This window comes from Phyllobates terribilis, unplaced genomic scaffold (genome assembly GCF_046119375.1).
Source record: "Phyllobates terribilis strain yellow unplaced genomic scaffold, ASM4611937v1 Scaffold_7__3_contigs__length_470593459, whole genome shotgun sequence".
Taxonomy (NCBI): Eukaryota; Metazoa; Chordata; class Amphibia; order Anura; family Dendrobatidae; genus Phyllobates; species Phyllobates terribilis.
The window spans coordinates 363,146,615-363,167,203 of record NW_027362767.1 but is presented as its reverse complement, the minus strand read 5'-3'; the positions used below and the strand labels follow the sequence as shown (position 1 = coordinate 363,167,203).

The 20,589-nt window shown below is 44.1% G+C and overlaps 1 protein-coding gene across 4 annotated transcripts in view; it reads left to right on the top strand.

Moving 5' to 3' along the window:
- Window positions 1–20,589, top strand: part of DOCK11 (dedicator of cytokinesis 11) — a 333,016-nt gene that overhangs the window by 100,605 nt on the left and 211,822 nt on the right. For all 4 annotated transcript variants that reach the window (XM_073641338.1, XM_073641340.1, XM_073641339.1 and 1 more), the window contains exons 28-30: window positions 3,114–3,260; window positions 4,064–4,147; window positions 11,055–11,166. In XM_073641338.1, coding sequence (XP_073497439.1) covers window positions 3,114–3,260; window positions 4,064–4,147; window positions 11,055–11,166 — 343 coding nt within the window. The remainder of the gene's footprint in view (window positions 1–3,113; window positions 3,261–4,063; window positions 4,148–11,054; window positions 11,167–20,589) is intronic.

The following is a 20,589-nucleotide window of genomic DNA, read 5'->3' as shown; positions in this document are numbered from 1 at the left end:
GTGCAATTTTCTTCAGGCACGCAATACCCGCTTGTGGCAGGTTGGTAATGATCCTGCCGACTACGCCAAAGCTGACTCGCCCCCTGGGCCGTGGGGCACGCGGATCCGGGCGATAGGGGAACGATGGGGGTAGTAGTAGTGGCGGCCCGGTCCCGCGGCTCAGGGTGGTCAGGCCAATGGTAGTCTGCTATGCGCTCCAAATAATGTCCGACTGCGCCACCCGTGGATTGCGGTTATTAGGAACCGCCGCTGCAAGGCAGTCCGCTGGGGCTGATGATGGGTGCAGCTGATGTGATGTGACTCCCCACGGGAAGAGTGCAGCCCCAGGGCAGTGTAGTGGATGTTGGGAGTGATGGTAGTGCGGGTCCCGGTGCTGATAGTGCTGGAGGCGCGAAGGAGCACACAGACAACAAGTTACAGTCCAGGGTCTTTACTCACAGTTCGTTTGTTCCAGGTCACTTCGGCCAGCAGTGACCGCCCGAGCCGTGCTGCGTCCACCAGGTGAGGGGCTCGGTCAACTCCCAGGCAGTTCAGGAGCATGGCACAGGACCCCCTTTTATCCTTTCTCTGGCCTGCCTCACCAGTGACCCACTTTTGTCCAGCTGCCGCGGACCTTTGCGGTTAAACGTGGGCCCCGTCCTCCGCTGTCCTATATGCTGCCTTCCTAGCAGGTTTGATGAGGTGTCGCACCAATATATGATCACGACGACCGGTCTTTGGCTGAGGGTTGTTTTTCCTCCACCAACTTGGGATCCGGTACCCTTAATCTGCCTGACCCTGCACCCTGGATTCTCGTGGGTTCTTAGGGTCCCTTCCACCTTCTTGTTCCTGAGCCCTTCTGTTTCTCTGTCTCTCCTTCTTTGCAGTTCCTTTCTGTTTCTGTTCCTTTCTCTTGGAGCTGAGATGAGCCAGAATCTCCGCTCCCCTTCACCTCCTCCTCGGCCTCTTCTCCAGGCCCACTTCTCCTTCTCCTCTCAGGCCCCGGCCTCTTCCCTAGGCCTGCCTCTGGAGCAGCACTCAGCCTGAGCTGCTGCTCCCTGTCTTCTCCTCTCCACAGAACTGAACCCTGATCTAAGATGGTGCCCACCTTTTATACCTCCCTCTAGCCATGAGCCCAGGTGACCAGCAACCAATGGGCTCCTTCCTACACTCAGGAACCGCCCCCTATCTGCCCCTACAGCACTGGGTGTTCCACCCCTCCCTCCCCACTCCAGCAGGGACATGGTCGGTCGTGCCTGCACTTATGTCTAGTGGGAGCACCGTTGAGCTGTCCCTCGGAAATGGGGTGTGTGTGCTGTATGCAGCTAACTGAGCCCTGGTCCACACTCCATCCTTACCTGGGAGTGGAATATCACACCTCTGGCAGAGGTGAAATACCCCTGTAGCGGCCGAACCCTCGGGGCGCTACATATGCACCGAGTATCGCGGTTGCTGGAGTGACATGCTCGAGTCTCGTCCCCATATGTTTTGCAGCTGTTATACAGCCAAAAAAAACTCACGGGGATTGCCTGGCATGCATGAGCGATCCCTGCATAATGTTTTTCCTTGGGTGTCTAATAACCGTGAAAAATGCGGGCATGTCACTCGAGCACCTGTGATACATGGTGCATACCCGAGTACCCGATGCAAACTCAAGTAGTGAGTACTTGTGCTCAAGACTAATGACAACTTATTCAATATGATGACCTAATGTTATCAAATTCTATGTCGTACCTCTGGGTTCAAAATGTTCAGTATAACCCTTGATAAAATCCTTGGGGGGTCTAGTTTCCAAAATGGGGTCACTTGTGGGGGGTTTCCACTGTTTAGGCACATCAGGGGCTCTCCAAACGCAACATGGTGTCCGCTAATTATTCAAGCAAATTTTACATTCAAAAAGTCAAATGGCGCTCCTTCCCTTCCGAGCCCTGCCGTGCGCCCAAACAGTGGTTTGCCCCCACATATGGGGTATTGGCGTGCTCAGGAGAAATTGCACAGCAAATTTTGGGGTCCATTTATTTTCCTGTTACCCTTGCAAAAATAAAAAAATAGGGGTCTAAATTAACATTTTGGTGAAAAAAGTTAAATGTTCATTTTTTTCTTCCACATTCCAAAAATTCCTGTGAAGCATCTGAAGGGTTAATAAAGTTCTTGAATGTGGTTTTGAGCACCTTGAGGGATGCAGTTTTTAGAATGGTGTCACTTTTGCGTATTTTCTGTCATAAAGACCTCTCAAAGTGACTTCAAATGTGATGTGGTCCCTAAAAAAATGGTTTTGCAAATTTTGTTGGCAAATTTAGAAATCGCTGGTCAACTTTTAACCCTTATAGCTCCCTAACAAAAAAAAATTTGGGTTCCAAAATCGTGCTGATGTAAAGTAGACATGTGGGAAATGTTATTTATTAACTATTTTGTGTGACATACAGTACAGACCAAAAGTTTGGACACACCTCATTTAAAGATTTTTCTGTATTTTCATGACTATGAAAATTGTACATTCACACTGAAGGCATCAAAACTATGAATTAACACATGTGGAATTATATACTTAACAAAAAAGTGTGAAACAACTGAAAATATGTCTTATATTCTAGGTTTCAGTTGTTTCACACTTTTTTGTTAAGTATATAATTCCACATGTGTTAATTCATAGTTTTGATGCCTTCAGTGTGAATGTACAATTTTCATAGTCAAGAAAATACAGAAAAATCTTTAAATGAGAAGGTGTGTCCAAACTTTTGGTCTGTACTGTATCTGTCTGATTTAAGGACATAAAAATTCAAATTTTGAAAATTGCAAAATGTTAAAATCTTTTGCCAAATTTCTGTTTTTTTCACAAATAAACACAAGTGATATCGAAGAAATTTTACCACTATCATGAAGTACAATATGTCACGAAAAAACAGTCTCAGAATCAGGGGGATCCATTGAAGCGTTCCAGAGTAATTACCTCATAAAGTGACAGTGGTCAGAATTGTAAAAATTGGCCCGGTCATTAACGTACAAACCACCCTCAGGGGTAAAGGGGTTAAGGAGAGCAAGGTCATGAGAAGACCCAATATTTTATTTGTTCAATTTTAGTTTTTCCCTTAATTTTCCCCTCAAATTTTAAGTTTCAGTTTAATATTCAACAGGTACCTCGACCCCAAAGGTTTCCAGACTCGTATCAAAATGTTCTACATTCTTTGCTGCTATCAATTATACCGCATGTCACCATAAGATACGGCGAGATTCCCGAGGAGTCTCGAAATGTCAACATGAGCTTGGCAAACTTCATCAAGGTGAGATTATGTCTGTGCATGCGATATTTACAGAACACCTACTATTGTAACTGGAATGGACATAGTAATATTTTTAATATCTTTTGTTCTAAAACATTTACACTGTCACAGTCCAAGATTTTTATACCTGTACTATTCCATAGTGCCCAATCTCAAACTTTTCCCCAAACATCCCAACGCAACATACTGATAACTTTGTAGGTCCGGAAGCTGCAGGTTTTTTACTAACTTTTCCTTGATGACTTACATTGATAGTTATAACAGAGTGCATTTAATCACCATTTCCCTTTGTCACTTTTGATATGACCTACTTTTAAATCCCAGTGAGGTTGGCAGCATTGACAACGAACTATTCACTCATCAATAGACATCAGTGAGTACATGCTGCCATGCTTTTTTTATGTATAGAGCCAACTTCTCTACTGCTTGGATATTTGATGTCTTTCCTAGATAATTAGCTTCATATACAATGGTGTAACTGCTTGGGTAGCAAGCACAACAGCTTCTATGATTGGGGGTCCCAGTAGTGCGACCTCCCACAATTAAACACTTACCACCTTTGAAAATAATAGATGGTAAATTGTATTTGTGGGATAACTCTTTCGAAAGAGCCAGAATACAACACAATGGGGTGTATAAGAGGAACCAGAAAGGAATCCCATAGGATGGGCAGAGAGAACTAAAGCAAAAAACCACGGGATGGACAACCTTTTTTTTTTTTTTAAAACCACTCCTTTTGCTTTATTTCTATAAATTTTGCTTTATGAATGTGAATAAATAACTAGTTTCCCGTGTTATTTCAGAGATGTCTTACATTTATGGACAGAGGATTTGTCTTTAATCTCATTAATGACTACATGTCTGGATTCAGTCTTAAAGATCCAAAGGTAAATGATTAGGCTTTAAGGAAATGGTATACAAACAGAGGTATAGCAAAGGTTACATTTTTTTTATTTCTGCCTTTAAAATGATCCTCTGCCTGTTGCAATCAGCTAGCAAGACTCTTTTTATCATCTCTACATTTGGAAGATGTATTAATGAATATCTGTTGTTCTAATTGCAGCAGATCCTCTGAGTAATTTTCTTAAAATTAAGGTGTAAATAACTGTGGTAAAACCAATTCAGACCAAAGCAGCCATACTGTTGATAACTGTCAGCCCTCGGTTATCTGCGACAGTCCCATATAAAAAAAAAACAAGATAGAAACATAATAAGCAAATACCCAGCAATAAATAAATAACAATATTGCATAAAAATAATATAAGGTGCTTAGATGACATAATTTTCATAAAAAAACGTAAAATCCATCCCACCACATCTTGTTGACCCTATTGGGGACGGTCCTGACCTCTAGTATTAAAACCTTACCATTTGTCAAGTGGCTTACATGTGGATAAGGGTTGAGAAGGACTGAGACCAGCTAATGGACACCCAGGCATGGACATTACATTTATGTAGTTCCCAATACCTGGATGTCCATTAGCCGGCTCTCAGTTCTTCTCAGCCCTTATCCACATGTACATCACTTGAAAAGTGGTAAGGTTTTAATACTAGAGGTTAGGACCATCCTGAATAGGGTCACCGTGATGTGGTGGTGCAATGGCTTTTATGTTTTTTTGATCAAAATTATATTAACTAAGCATCCTATATTATTTTCATGCACTATTGCTATTTATTTCTTTACTACAGGGTATTTGCTTATTCTGTTTTTATCTTGGGTTTTGTCTGTTTAGTGGCCAGAGTCAACATGCGCCTACATGCATGGCAGAAGTCTCATTGAGGCTATGTGCCCACGATGTAGAAATGCTCAGGATTTTTTCCTGAGCGTTTCTGCATCTCCCTGGCAGAAAAAAACGCATGCGGATTGTACATGCGGATTGTACATGTGTTTTCCTGCCAGGGACATGCGGAAATGGAGCGTTATTCACTGACATTTCCGCATGTGGATTGACAAGCGCTTTCCAAGCGATTAGCATCACTTGGAAAGTGCTTGTGACAACTAGGTCACACTATATAAATCCATGCAAACGGCATGGATTCATATAGTGTGACCCGAGAGAGTGTATATACTTACCCTCCGATGGCCCGCGCTGGCTTGTTTCGCTCGGTCCCGGCTGCCGGCAGAAGGGAATTGAAAGACCTGCCGACGTCGGCGTTGCGTGACCTATCACATGACTCTGACGTCAGCGCAGGTCCTTCAATTCACTGCAAAGTGCCGGGAAGCAAGCAGGAGCGCTTCGCGGGCCGACAGAAGGCAAGTATACATTTATTTTTTATTTTATTCTTTTTTACAGATTTTTTAATGGTACCTGGGTGTGGATGAGACTCTCCTCTCATCTACACCCGGGTACCATCCGCACATTAGAACGCTTGGATTACGCATCTACATATACAGTGATGCGTAATCCATGAGTTCCAATGCAAGTCAATGGCGGCGAAGACGCAGCACTTCCGCAAAATAATTGGTAGTGCTGCGTTTTTTTCCGCAATGATAATCCGCAGCGGAAATTTCCGCAGCATGTGCACAGCACATGCGGATTATCATTGGGGAACATTGCTGCCCTTCTACCATGCGTTTTTAATGCGTTTCCGCAGCTGCAAAAACGCTGCGGAAACGCATTAAAAACGCATCGTGGGCACACAGCCTGACAGTTACAGGAATCGTTTGATTGCAGAGATTGCTTCAAAAGATTGTTCAACAAAATATTAAGTTAAGAGCACCATCATTTCTGTCCAGGCCTATTTCATGAGTTAATTTTTTTTTTAAATTCTGTGGCAGCAGGGTTGAAAAGCAATGACTGACTTTAATTTGTTCATATGCATAGATTTTTAATTTATTATTACTTTTGTCAGATTCAAGTTATTTCTGTGACCATTGTGGGTTTTTCTTTCATTAAACGAGGGGTACCAACAATTTTGACTACGTGTGTATAATGCTATCGGCAGTGGATCACTAAACAGACCTAGTTACTAAAACAATGAAACAAATACTTTAGGCTTGACATGCTCAGCAAACTATTATAGGTTACTTTAGGTTATCAAGTCGTAAAGATCTCTATCAGCATCATCCTCACTACTTTACACAACATTTACTGTATTTTTGGTGTACAGAACATGATAATAAAGTAATATAGTAAAGTAAATGTTGCAACTGTTTTCAACAGAAACTGCAGTTAAAATTGTTATTTGATTTAGAGCAAATTTTTATTTCAAGAAAGCTCAGGACCTGTTGGTGGAAAAAAAATGAGTTAAATAGCAAAAATCCCTGAGCTCATCTTATTCTTCCTTTCTGTTTTGCGCTTTTTCGCTCCATTACAGTGATATTCACATTTATTTCTTTTGGGACGCAGAATGTGAAATATCTGCCTTGTAGTCTATTTGGGTGTTTTTTCAGAGTCTTTTTTGGGGGCGTGCACTTTCACCCCTCTCTCCCAGAGGCTACCAATCACAGCTCAGCAGCATCTGAGACTGATAGATTGCAAGATCAGCTGCTGACCTGTCATTGGCAGAATCTAGGAGGGAGTGGTGAAAGTGCACACCCCCAGAGAAGACTCTGATGAAACACTCAGTAGGACTGGAAGCAGAGATTTCACATTCTGTGCCACCAAAAGAAATAAATGTGAATATCTCTGCAATAGAGCGAAAAAGCGCAAAATGGTAAAGAGGAGCAGAACCAGATGATAGGTAGTATTTAACTCAATTTTTTGAGCAAAGAACAGAGATTCTTTAACTTTTATTGAGAACCAAATACATACACTAAATCTGTAGAAAAGCATGGTCTTGCTGCCCCTATAGCAAACAAAAACTTAAAACTGATTTTGGTGTATATACCAGTTTTATATGTCCATAAACTGTCCTGATTCTCATGCTCTGTGACTTGCCATCCTCTCTTTGTGAATGGGCAGTTCCTCTTCATCATTATTCTGCCAGTACTTTAAGTAAGAAGAGAAGACCTCCATGTTCCACCTGTTTTAAACTGATCTGTTGCTAAGTGGCAAATATAAGACAGTTTATATTCCTTCAGTATTTTTAATAACTGTGACAAAGTCACTGGCAAAGTACTAGAGGGGAGAGGTGTAGCACCGAGGTTGTTAGCTTCAGTAATATAAGCCTAGAAAAAATCATCCAGCACACTAAGTGCTGAGAGGGGTTAATCAGCCATGTTTAGAGAAAGGTTGATTAAACAGTTGTAGAGTGGGAAGAGTCCAGGGGATAAATATCCAGCTTTCTAAAGCAGTCAGTGTGGGTGGGTCTGGAGTTGCTAGTGCTGGAGCGTTGTTTTCCTGTTAGGGAAAGCTGGAGCTTATGTTGATTGTTCCTGAAGCTTGCACAGTCCCATAGCAGCAAGAACTGTGCAATATGTTATGTTTTTGTTTTCCTGTTAAGCCGGGAAGGCCGTGTTTATTTTGCTAACTCTGCACTGGATTTATGAAAAACTTTTAATAAACCAATGGAAGACTTAAAGAAACAGTGTTCCTGTGTCTACCTCTATGTGCAGCCGAGTGAGCCGATCTATCATATAACGAATGAGAAAAAAAATATGATGCAAAATGAATGCCACATGGAAGAAAAATTAATCGTCTTTTGCAGTCTAAAATGCCAGAAGTGATGTTTGAATGTTCCCTGTTCTTCGTCTTTCCATACACACACAGTTAGCAAAAGGCAGAACGAAGAGAAGCCTGACAGTGTTTACATCTTTTGCTGTTTTTCTAGCTTCCTCCGCCCCAAAGCTCCATACAACACATGAAGCTTTCTTACACGTCAGAGCCTTTGCTAGACAGAACGTGGCCTTATTAAACCATTAATGGATTTAATTTAAAGTATGATTATTACACAGAGGAATCAGTGCTGTGCAGTAACTGGTGCATATAAATAGGTTATCAGTTTGTATTTTGCGACTTCAAAATAATTAGAGATTCCTGTAATATTAAAGGTTGCCAGGTAGAACCAAATATTCCAACCAAACAGAGAGTAAAGCAAATATGGAAACGTTGTGTACAACAGCAACCAAGCTGGTGCTAAGCGATGAGGCGGCAGATAACTGATGGAAAACAAGAAGAGATCAACAGCCATACAGGACTTAGTGGATTAACACAAAATTAATGGGGGGAGGATCTATATCAAAACTGAGCTTATATATGAGTAGCCTTTTACAGCCTCTGAACCATAATAGTAATGAACTACACTAAAAGTATAATGCTCAGTAAAAAAAAAATACATCAACGCTAAGCAACACCTCAAACAAACTATGGCCTGGTTTACACTTGTGTTGTGCTCTACGCTGTGTATCGCATCAAGGTTTCCATTGGAATGCCCAAAAATAGGCTTACAATGGAATCCTTGAGAAAGCAATTCACTATTATGAGACCAATAAAGTCACTGTGGCCTCCTGTATCTGCCTTTTTTATATGTGCACTGCTGGGATGGAGAATAGACAGAGTCCAAAGTGACTGTCGGGACTTCCCTCAAGCCCTTTTTTTCGGGCCATTCTGATGGAAATCCTGGCAGAGTTCTCGATGTAGAGCACTGCATAAGTGTGAACCTAGTCTAATTATTAAATATAATTAGTTAAAGTAGAAGAAACTGAAGACCATTTGTCAGTTAGATGTCTTGAAGATGGTCGACAGTGTTTCCAAAGGATGGAGTGTGATCTTAGTCTTGAATTCGCTCCATTGCCTATTCTGGAGAAGAAAGTTTGGCCTTGATACCATTGTGTGAGATGAACAACTATAATGGGAAACTCCAACAATATGGGATTTTGTTGTTCTGAAGAATTTTAGTGTCCTCTAGAAATTCTCTTTTCCTTGCTAATGGAGCCAGCGAAGATCAGTAAATAAAGGGATGCTCTTGAATCTGTCTGGTAATACATGATTATTTATGGTGGCAAACATAAGCTTCTTTTTTGGTTGATAAGAAGTGATGCAGGCAAGAACAGAGTGAAGAATCTCCGGTAGCTGGATTGGCTTGTTTGCTGTGTGAAAGATCACCCACATGGTACTGCTCAGTGCATATGGCAACGATCAGCTTGCTGTAAATACCACTGACCTGTGGAGACTTCTCTGTGCTAGTAGGCATGTTCTGATGATTCCCAGGTTAGATTCTGGAGGCTTCACCTTCAATTGATGGGCTCATTGGGCGGAAGCCTGGTGTCATGTAAAAAAAAAAATACCCTGGCACATGTCTCTTTGTTCCTGGTCATCTCCTTGAGAATTTAGTCATCGGAGCAGCACCCAGATGTGACTTACTCCATTCACCACTAGCGTTGCTCCTATAAACCTGCATTTTTTTGTTAGGAAATTACACACAAAACAATTCTCTATTATACTCTGCTGAATATGTTTTTTATATTATTGTACACCCCATGTTATTTTATTTCTTAAACTTTCATGATGAAAGTTGAATTGTCCACCTTTGTCTTGCTCCAATATTGGATATTAGTTTTCTCTTCGATATGGAGATTTACTGTTCTGAAATATTTTGTACCAATTTCTTTATAGTCTCTTACACATTTCTCTTGCAGAAAAAAAATATATAAATGATGTCAATAGAAGCACTAATGTCACATAAACTCCTTTTATTATCAACTGATAAATCATCAAACACAATAAAGACTTTACTGCAATACAAACAAACATACGTTTCACCATCAAATAACATGTGTTTACTTTGCTGATTGCCAGATGGGAGCAAATGTTCTTTGTTGAAATCCTACTGGTAGCATACAATATATGCCGGCTGTATAACAGGATCAATAAAACGGTATCATTTTACGATGAGGAATAAACTATCACTAACTAAGTTAGGAATTGCATAAATTGTGGTCCCCTGATATATTTTAAGTAATAAGTCCTGAATGCAGACTTCATATTCCCAACATTGCACTTTAAATATGATAAATTAGGGTTTGGGTAAAGTTTCTTATTTTTGCATGTACTGTTGATTTATGGAAAGAAAATAAATTAGGCTCACTTCACATGTTCATTTGTCATCTGCATGTTCCAGATTCAATATAAGAAAATTGGCATTTTTACTGAACATAATCGGAATGTTTAGTTTTCATATAAATGTTAAAGCCCAATAAAAATATTGAAAATAAAAAAATTGGATCTGTTACAAATGAAGCATAAACAGGAGCAAAATGGTAACCAACCTTTATGATCAATTCCTATGTTAAAAACCGGATCCAGTTGCTATTGGATGGACAAAAAAGTTGCGCAGACTACGTTTTTTGATCCAGCTAACAAAACGGATAGCAGCTGGAAAGGAGACAAAGTGAAGACTTTTTATGACGCTTCTTTTCCCTTTCAGATGAATAGCTTTTTTTCTGTAATGTTTTATTTCCATTTTTTAGCCCAAAATTGATCCAAAAAAAGGAAATAACTACTGGACATGTGAACAGAGTGTCTGTACTAAAGATATGCTGCGACTAGCTAATTAATGTGGGATCAGCTCTACAAATCCTTGTGTCAGTCGTTATTGCTGCAGAGACTCCAGCTGCCCATACATTTCCTCTATAGTAGACACTACAGGCAAAAAGCAGTAATGTATGCCAGCCATTCAAATACCCATCCAAATAATACATGAAAGAGATAGGACCACCAGACTGTGATCTTGCTAATAGAGGGGGTCCCAAATGTCAATGTCCATAAAACCTAAAGCAATTGTCTTAATATGACAACCTGATAACCACTGCCTATATTGTCTATATTGAATGTGTAATGTTTGGTGTGAGTGATGCAGGGTTGCTAGATAAATGTTATAGATCTGACAACTTATTTATTGTTCAATTGACAGATTCTAAATGAATACAAATTTGAATTTCTACAAACCATCTGCAGTCACGAGCACTTCATTCCTCTTAACCTGCCAATGACGTTTGCCAAGCCAAAATTGCAAAGAGTGCAAGGTAAAAAATTAAAAAATCAATAATTTCCTGGATACAAAGTACTGCATATTTTACTATATTATTTCATGTAATATTTAGATTTTGTGTTTGTTTTGTGTATCATCTCCTGATGCCCCTAAGTCAATGCACCTGTCTTTAATTGAAAAAGGCCATTCTCTTGGCTGAGCCTACCTGATTGTGGAGCTGTGGATTGGTCATGTTTAACTCTTACTGTGGAGTCGGTAAGCCAGTAAGCGAAGCCTCCGACTCCTCAATTTCCATGACACCGACACCGACTCCAACTCCGACTTCGACTCCATGACTCCGACTCCCTCATACATGGCTCATGTTTAAGTGATAAATTTACTGTAGCACAGATTCATCTCAGCTAAACGTCTAGACCTTTAGATCAGGACTAGGACAGACATTTATAGGACATTTCGTAACTTTCCCAAATTCTTATGAAAAAAATATTCCCCACAAACTGCATTGAACTATTGTACCCAATTTATTATATATTTTAGGAGTCGGAGTTGGTCCATTTTATACCGACTCCGACTCCACCAAAATGGGCTCTGACTCCGGCTCCACGACTCTGATTCCTTAGCCTTGACTCTTACTTTAGGTTCTTTTCTTTTTCCCAGAGATATGCATATTATTGCTACAAGTAGGTGTCAGGTGATTCTTCATATGGATTAATAGTGACCAGGAGTGATAGTTGAACACTTGCTATATTCTTCTGGCATTTATCTGTGGCTATGTGCATGCAGCTTCAGTATCTCTTTCATACCTATGTTTAAAGGAGTTGTCCACTTTCAGGAAAGTGTACCCCAAACACCTTAAATAACAAAAACAGCACAAACTAACCCTCCTTAGGTTCAATGTCGACTCCTCACCGCTGCTACAATCTGTGTTTTGGCTGCAGTGGAGATGTCACTTTGAAAGGGCACATCACCGCTGTAGCTAATCACTGAGCTCAGCGGCTGTGTTGAACTAGGCGACTCAAGACACTGAGTTCAGTGATTAGCTACAGAAGTTATACATGCTATAGATGCTCCAGCCAAAATATCAAGCAGCTGTTAGGAGCCCGCACCGGACCCAGGGAGGGTGAGTTTTTGTTGTGTTTGTCAATTTATGTACTTTACAACATGCGGAGTCCACTTTCCAGAAAGTGGAAACCTCCTTTAATGGGAGTTTCCAGGTTTATTTTTTTAATCCATAGTACTACTCTGGATAAAAATAAAGCTTAATGCCATTCCAGCTCTGCTCCCATCTGTGTTGACTTAACTGCAGTGGTGACATCACGACTACAACATATGACCACTGTAGCCAGTCACAGGGTCCAGCTATCATGATGTCACAGCTTCATCCATGTCAAGAAAAGGAGAGGCACTTCCAGAAAAAAGTGGGGGAGATAAGAAAGTAAAATAAGAAAATTTAAAAAGTCCCTTACTTAGCCCCTTTCACTATAGTAGTGTCTGTCCTCAGTTTCCTTATGTCTTTGCTGACATGGCTGCCTTGGTGAGGTCAAGACTAGTGTTGAGCGAGCATGCTCGCTACTGCTCGGTACTCGCCCGAGCATCTCAGTACTCGAGATGCTCGGAGCTCGCCGAGTACTTTCGAGATGCTCGGGCGGGAGCTCGAGTCCCCGTCCTGCATGTTTGGCGCTCTTTAGAGCACCAATCATGCAGGGACTGTCTGCCACTCACTGTAATGCCGCAGCCATGGTGGTTGTGGCATTACAGTGGTTGCCCAAATCGATGGGAACAGTGCTCACAGTGAAACATGAAAAACCGGCAATTCAGCAGCGGCATACACCGGTACCCGACAATTTAGAACAGAAAGAATAGAACATCACACATAGATTAGATAGATAGAAACATGTCAGTCACATATATAAGAAGTACAGTGATAGTGTTGATTACTGTACTTGTCATTTAGTGTTGAAATAAAGGATTTATTTAAAAAAAAAATTGGCGTGGGGTTCCCCGTAATTTTAGTCTCTAGCGGATGTTAAGCAGACGGCTGGGGCAGATGTTTAAAGCTTGGGAAGGGGGTAATACCCACGGAGCTTCCCAGGCTACTAATATCAACCCCCAGTTGAATACCTAGCCTTTACTAGCTATTAAAATGGGGGACCCCCAAAAAATGACGTGGGGTCCCCCTTTTTTTAATAGCTAGCAAAGGCTAGGCAGACAGCTGGGGGCTGATATTAATAGCCCAGGAAGGGTGCCATGAATATTGGCCCCCCTCCCAGGCTAGAAACACCAGCCGTCAGCCACCCCAGAAATGGCGCATCCATAGGATGCGCCAATTCTGGCACTTAGCCTCGCTCTTCCCACTGCCCTGTAGCGGTGGCAGTGGGGTAATAGGGCTGGGGTTGATGTCAGCTTATAATGCCAGCTGACATCAAGCCCAGGTTAGTAATGGAGAGGCGTCTATAAGACACCCCCATTACTAACCCCATAGTCAAAGTTAAAAAAAACCCACCAACATCCAGAATAAAGTCCTTTAATTGAAATAAACGCACAATTCTTTAATGTTCTAAATTAAACCATACTTACCATCACGCCCATTCCAGCTGAAGCCAACGATCTCCTCCAATAAAAATAAAATAATAAAGCAACCTCATCCTTACTAGTGTTGAGCGAGCACTAAAATGCTCGTGTGCTCGAAGCTCGGGCCGAGCTCGCCGTGATACTCGGGTGCTCGACTCGAGCAACGAGCCCAATGTTAGTCTATGGGAGACCCGAGCATTTTTGCGGCGGCACCCCCGGCAGTCTTTTAAAAGCCTAACTAGTGCCCAAAACGATAGTGACAGTGCTCAAATGACATGGGGACAGCATGGGGATCGCCCCAGGAAGCATTTCTGACCCCCAGGTCACTGCTGTCAACAAAGTGGTCAGAGGTATTAAGCCACTTTTACGGGCTCACAATAAAACGTTCAAAAACGAAATTGAAACTGCTTTCCTGTGAAATATGTTAAGGAACATCCTTTCCAGGGTAAAGACTATTGTATAAGGTAAAATAAATAACCCCCCCAAAAAATACTCCTCCACACCTTGGGCTATGTTCACAAGTAGCATTTTTTATGCGTTTTTGCACTTTTGTGTTGCTTTCAACCGTGACAAATGCATTCACCGGGAAATGGCATTTTAACATTTTACAACCTTATCTGGCCATGTACCGTGTGACACATGCATACAGTGCTGAAAAGACATGGGAACAGCATGGGGAAGACCCCTGGAAGCATCTCTGACACCCAGGTCACTGCCTAAAAGTGTGCCCATCAGAAGTGATCCTTTCCGCATCAGAAGATGCAGACTTGCAACTATCCCCGTGCAAGTTCTTGTCCCAGGACAGTGTTCAATTGTACCTCCCCCATTCCTTGCAATGCAAGCGCAAATATACAGCCAACCACCCACCCACCCCCAGGCTGCAATACCATACTGCTTGCTTGCACTTAAAATTGGGCCTTTTAGGCATGTGGAGGCGGAATCTGGCCACCACGTCATGGCTGCGTTGGCGGCCTGGAATCCATACTCAGTCCCCAGCCGCCCGGCGGCCGGGTGTCCACACTCGGTCCCCAGCCGCCAGTGGGCAACCGGGTGTCCATACTCGGTCTCCAGCCGCCTGGGGGCAGCCCGGTGTCCATAAACGGTCCCCAGCCGCCCCTATTTCTCCTTGGAACATCCCCCCACACACTTTTCTTAGCCCGCCCTGCTTTAGGGCAGCATTGGACGAGCCCACCAGAGAACCAGACTCCTCCGGTAGACCCTGGCTTCTCCATCAGGGGAGTTGAGAGTGCCAAGGTGAGGAGCATGATGATGATGATAGAAGTTAGCATCTGCTTTGTTTTCTTGGAATGCAAGCGCATGTATGTAGTAGCGGCTAGGCCTGAGGTGGTCAGTGTTTTGGCGCATATCCTACCTTCTCCGAGGATTGCTGGATGTTTTCCTGCTACTATCCTAGTTCTATGACTCCCATTAAAACAAAGCTTCAGGTGATAAATGATGGATGAGGTAGTGGCAAAGGAGAAAGAGCAGGAGGAACAGGGACCATTCACATCAATATCAGGCCAGTCAACCACATATGTCTTGTAGGATATGTAACAAAATGAGCGGTTTGGTACACAGTTATAGGGCATACAGTGAGTGCAATGCCTACCAAAAATTTTGAGGCACTCCAATGCCCCTTGGAAATGACATGGAGGTCAGAGGGCCTTAACTAAACCGTTTTTTCCATTTATAGCAACTGGGTCTCCTGTACACTGTTGGCCTAAGCAGTGAATGGAAGGCTTTCCATGAATTATGAGGAACTGCAATACCCCTTGAAACAGACGTGGATTACAGCGTACTAAAAACCTTCTACCCATTATTGGGGAGTGGGTCTCCATTAGTTTTCGCCTTTTCATTGAAAAGCAAAAGCTGACTAAAATTAGGAGGAAATGCAATGCCCGTTGGAAGAGTCGTGGAGGTTAGAGGTAATTAACAGCAACATTTCAATGCCCCTTGGAAGAGCTGTGGAGTTCAGAGTGGCTTAAGAAGACGCTTTTAATGCCCCTTTGAAGAGACGTGGAGGTCACAGTAGCTTAACAAGATGGTTTGAATGCCCATTGGAAGAGACGTGGAGGTCACATTAGCTTAACAAGACGCTTTTAATGCCCCTCAGAAGAGACGTGGAGGTCCCAGTAGCTTAACAAGACACTTTTTATGCCCCTCAGAAGAGACGTGGGGGTCCCAGTAGCTTAACAAGACGGTTTTAATGCCCCTTGGAAAAGTGGTGGAGGTCACAGTAGCTTAACAAGACGCTTTTAATGCCCCTCAGAAGAGACGTGGAGGTCCCAGTAGCTTAACAAGACGCTTTTAATGCCCCTCGGAAAAGTGGTGGAGGTCCCAGTAGCTTAACAAGACACTTTTAATGCCCCTCAGAAGAGACATGGAGGTCCCAGTAGCTTAACAAGACGCTTTTAATGCCCCTCGGAAAAGTGGTGGAGGTCACAGTAGCTTAACAAGACGGTTTTATTTCCCCTCGGAAAAGTGGTGGAGGTCGCAGTAGCTTAACAAGACACTTTTAATGCCCCTTACAAGAGCCATACAGTACAGCATCTTAAAAACATTATTCCCATTATTGGGGAGTGTGTCTCTCATAGTATTTGCTTATGCCTTCCAAGCAAAAGCTGCCAAAAATTAGGACGGAGGAACTTGCAATGCCCCTTACAAGAGTCATGTAGTACAGCATATTACAAACATTATTACCATGATTGGGGAGTGGGTCTCCCATAGTATTTGCTTATGCCTTCCAAGCAAAAGCTGCCAAAAATTAGGACGGAGGAACTTGCATTGCCCCTTACAAGAGCCATGCAGTACAGCATATTACAAACATTATTCCCATGATTGGGGAGTGGGTCTCCCATAGTATTTGCTTATGCCTTCCAAGCAAAAGCTGCCAAAAATTAGGACGGAGGAACTTGCAATGCCCCTTACAAGAGCCATACAGTACAGCATCTTAAAAATATTATTCCCATTATTGGGGAGTGGGTCTCCCACAGTCTTTGCTTATGCCTTCCAAGCAAAAGCTGACAAAAATAAGGACGGAGGAACTTTCAATAATGGCAACACGGACCACGGTCACCCTGGTGGTATAGTGGTGGTGGAGGCTGAGGATAAGGAGAAGAACATAAAACAGCCGAAATGAGGAAGCGTATACCCATGTGTGGGTGTGAAGCGGTGCATGTGAATACACCTCCCGAAAAAACACAGTGGATTTGACTTTGTTACTCTGCTGTCATTTGGTAGTGATGAGAAGTCTGGCCCAATCCAGCCCTTGTTCATTTTGATAAGGGTCAGCTTGTCAGCATTGTCAGTTGACAGGCGAGTGCGCTTATCAGTTATAATTCCCCCAGCGGCACTAAAAACACGCTCCGATAACACGCTAGCGGCAGGGCAGGCCAGGACCTCCAAGGCTTACAGAGCGAGTTCATTCCAAGTGTCCAGCTTGGATACCCAATAATTAAAAGGCACAGAGGAATCACGGAGGACGCTGGTACGGTCGGCAAGGTACTCCCTCACCATCTTTTGAAACTTTCCACTCCTTGTGAGAGTACCCCGCGCCTCAGGGCCTGTAAGCTGGGCGGGTGACAGAAAACTGTCCCAGAACGTTGACAGTGTTCCCCTGCCTCTGCTGGATTGGAGTTGCATCTCTCTCGCCTGTACGCCTTGGTTGGGCAACGAACTGTGACCTCTGCCGCTAGCGTGTTCAGATGGGAATTTTTTTAAGAGTTCTGCAGCAAGGGCCTTCTGGTATTGCCCCATTTTTGTAGACCTCTCCACCTCAGGAATAAGAGACTGAAAGTTCTCCTTGTAGCGGGGGTCTAAAAGTGTCACCAACCAGTAATGACTGTCACCCAACATTTTGACAACGCAAGGGTCACGGTTAAGGCAACGTAACATAAAGTCGGCCATGCGTGCCAGACTGGTAACGGGCAAGACTTCCGTGTTCTCACCAAGATGACGACTGACCATGCTCTCCTCCTCCTCCCACTCCTCCTCCTCCCCCTGTCCTCAGGCCACCCACGCTGAACCGACGGTATGACAGTTGTACAGGTACTACCGTCTATAGCGCATGATACAAGCTCCTGTTCTTCCTCCTCCTCCTCCTCTCCCTCATTGTCCCCCAATGCACGTTGGGATGAGATGAGGCTGGGCTGTGTGTAATCGACCGCTATGGCTTTTTGATCCATCTCATCATACTCTGGCTGCAATGCCTCCTCTTTAATTCTCTGCAGAGAGCGTTGAAAAAGACAGACAAGTGGAATGCTGACACTAATGATGGCGTCATCGCCACTCACCATCTGGGTGGACTCCTCAAAGTTTGTCAAGATGGCACAGATGTCAGACATCCAGGTCCACTCCTGAGATCTTATGTGTTCAGTCTGACCTGAATATCGACGGCCTTGTTGCAGCTGGTACTCCACAACTGCTCTCTTCTGCTCACAAATCCTTTGCAACATGTGGAGGGTAGAGTTCCAACGTGTGGGGACATCACACACCAGTCGGTGTGACGGAAGCTGCGAACGCTGCTGCAACACAGCAAGGGCAGCGGAAGCTGTAGCCGACTTGCGAAAATAAGCTGACAGGCGGCATACTTTGATGAGCAGATCTGGGTACTCGGGGTACGATTTAAGAAACCGCTGAACCACGAGGTTAAGCACATGAGCCAGGCAGGGTACGTGTGTGATCTCGCCTAACCTCAGAGCCGCCACCAGGTTACGGCCATTGTCACACACGACCATGCCTGGATGTAGGTTCAGCGGTCTCAGCCACAGATCTGCCTGCTCTTTCACAGCTGTTCACAACTCACAAGCAGTGTTAGGTTTCTCACCTAAGCTTAGGAGTTTCAGCACAGCCTGTTGCCTCTTGGCGGAGGCAGTACTGCAGTGCTTCCAGCTTAGAACTGATGTGGTGATATCTGAGATGGAGGCTGAACATGAGGAGGAGGAGGAGGATGATGCGCCGGAGCTGTACACTGTGGGGGCAACTCTGACTGACATAGGGCCCGCAATCCTCGATGTGGGGAGGATGTGTTCCGTCCCAAGGTCCGACTGGGTCCCGGCTTCCACTATGTTTACCCAGTGTGCCGTCAGGGAGATGTACCTTCCCTGGCCACAAGCACTTGTCCACGTGTCCGTTGTCAGGTGAACTCTCCCAGTAACTGCGTTGTTGAGGGCACGGCAGATGTTTTGGGACACGTGCTTGTGTAGTGCGGGGATGGCACACCGGGCAAAATAGTGTCGGCTGGGGACCGAGTACCGAGGGACGGCCACCGCCATAAGGTTGCGGAAGGATTCCGTCTCCACCAGCCTAAAAGGCAGCATTTCCAACGCAAGCAGTCGTGAAATGTGCGAATTTAGGACTGTGGCCTGTGGGGCTTTAGCTGCAAATTTCCGCTTTCGTTCAAGGGTCTGGGATATGGACAATTGAATGCTGCGGTGGGACGTGGACTTTGATGCTGTTTCTTCAGAAACTGCCATAACAAGTGAAGACTGAGAGGAGGGGGCATCTTTGCATGCAGTATGGACAGGGGATTGCCTTGCACGCACAACAGGGGGTTCTATTGCACGCACAACAGTGGAAGCAGCAGTGGTGACACCCGCTGACACTGGTCGTGGACCCTGGGGTTCGCCCCACAAAGTCGGGTGCTTTGCTGCCATGTGCCTGATCATGCTGGTGGTGGTCAGGCTGGTAGTTTTGTCACCCCTGCTGATGCTGGCATGGCAGGTGGTACAAATGGCCTTTTTGGGGTTATCAGCAGAGTCTTTAAAAAAATTCCAGACTCTGGAAGACCTACCGGTTGTACTGGCAACGTCCCTCGTGTTGGTGCTACGGGGAACGGTTGCCCGCCTTCTGTCTGCGGCCACCACACTGCTTCTTCCTGCCTGTTGGGGTACTCTGCCTCCCTCCCCCTGTGTGCTGCTGGCCTCACTCTGCTTGTCCTCCTGCCACGTTGGGTCAGTTACTAGATCATCCACCACCTCCTCCTCTTCCACTTGCGCACCACGATCCTCATCCTCACTTCCTGGCAATTGTGTCTCGTCATCGTCCACCTCTTGTGACAAATTGCCAGCGTCGACTTCCTGTGGCCGTGGCTGTTCAAATATTTGGGCATCGCTACATGGGATCTCCTCTTCTACCACTTCAAGCGGAGCAGACGAGGGGCATAAATCTGGAAATGGACCAGTGAACAGCTCTTCAGAGTGTCCAAGTGAGGGATCAGTTGCTGTCTGACGACACTCGGCATGGTGGGAGGAAGGAGCATCAGGGTGCGGAGGAGTATGCGGTGGTGCCCAGGTAACTGGAAGTATTATCTGCTATCCAATTAATAACCTGTTCACACTGATCAGTTCGCAATACTGGTGTTGTTCTGTGCTTCCCTAGTAATTCGGTCAAGAATTGGGAGCGAGAAGATGTGGCTGTTGTTTGTGGCACATTTTCACCTTGGCTACGGCCCCGTCCTCTGCACGCACCATCACCAGAACGTCCACTTCCACGTCCCTTTCCACGCGCCTTGCCCATTGTAAAGGAAGTAAAATAGCTTACCCTCGCACCACGAGGGTAAAAAAAAAAAAAATGGAAAAAGGGTAATAGAAAGTAGATTAGAACCGTGGAAGAGGAAAACCACAGTTCTATTTCTCTGGCCTACACCCGACTCTTTTAAACAATCTGAACAATCAGGGAGAAAATATTACTGTTTTTCTTTACGTAAAAAATACCAAAAGCTGAATAATAGAGATTTCTTACCGTGGAACAGCAAAACCACAGTTATAGTTTACTGGTGTATGTATACCAGACTTTTTAAAATATATATATTTGCGGCTGAACAGTGAGCGACACACTCAAACTGTTTTTTTTAGATACAAATGGCCCAAAAGTGGATAATACAGAG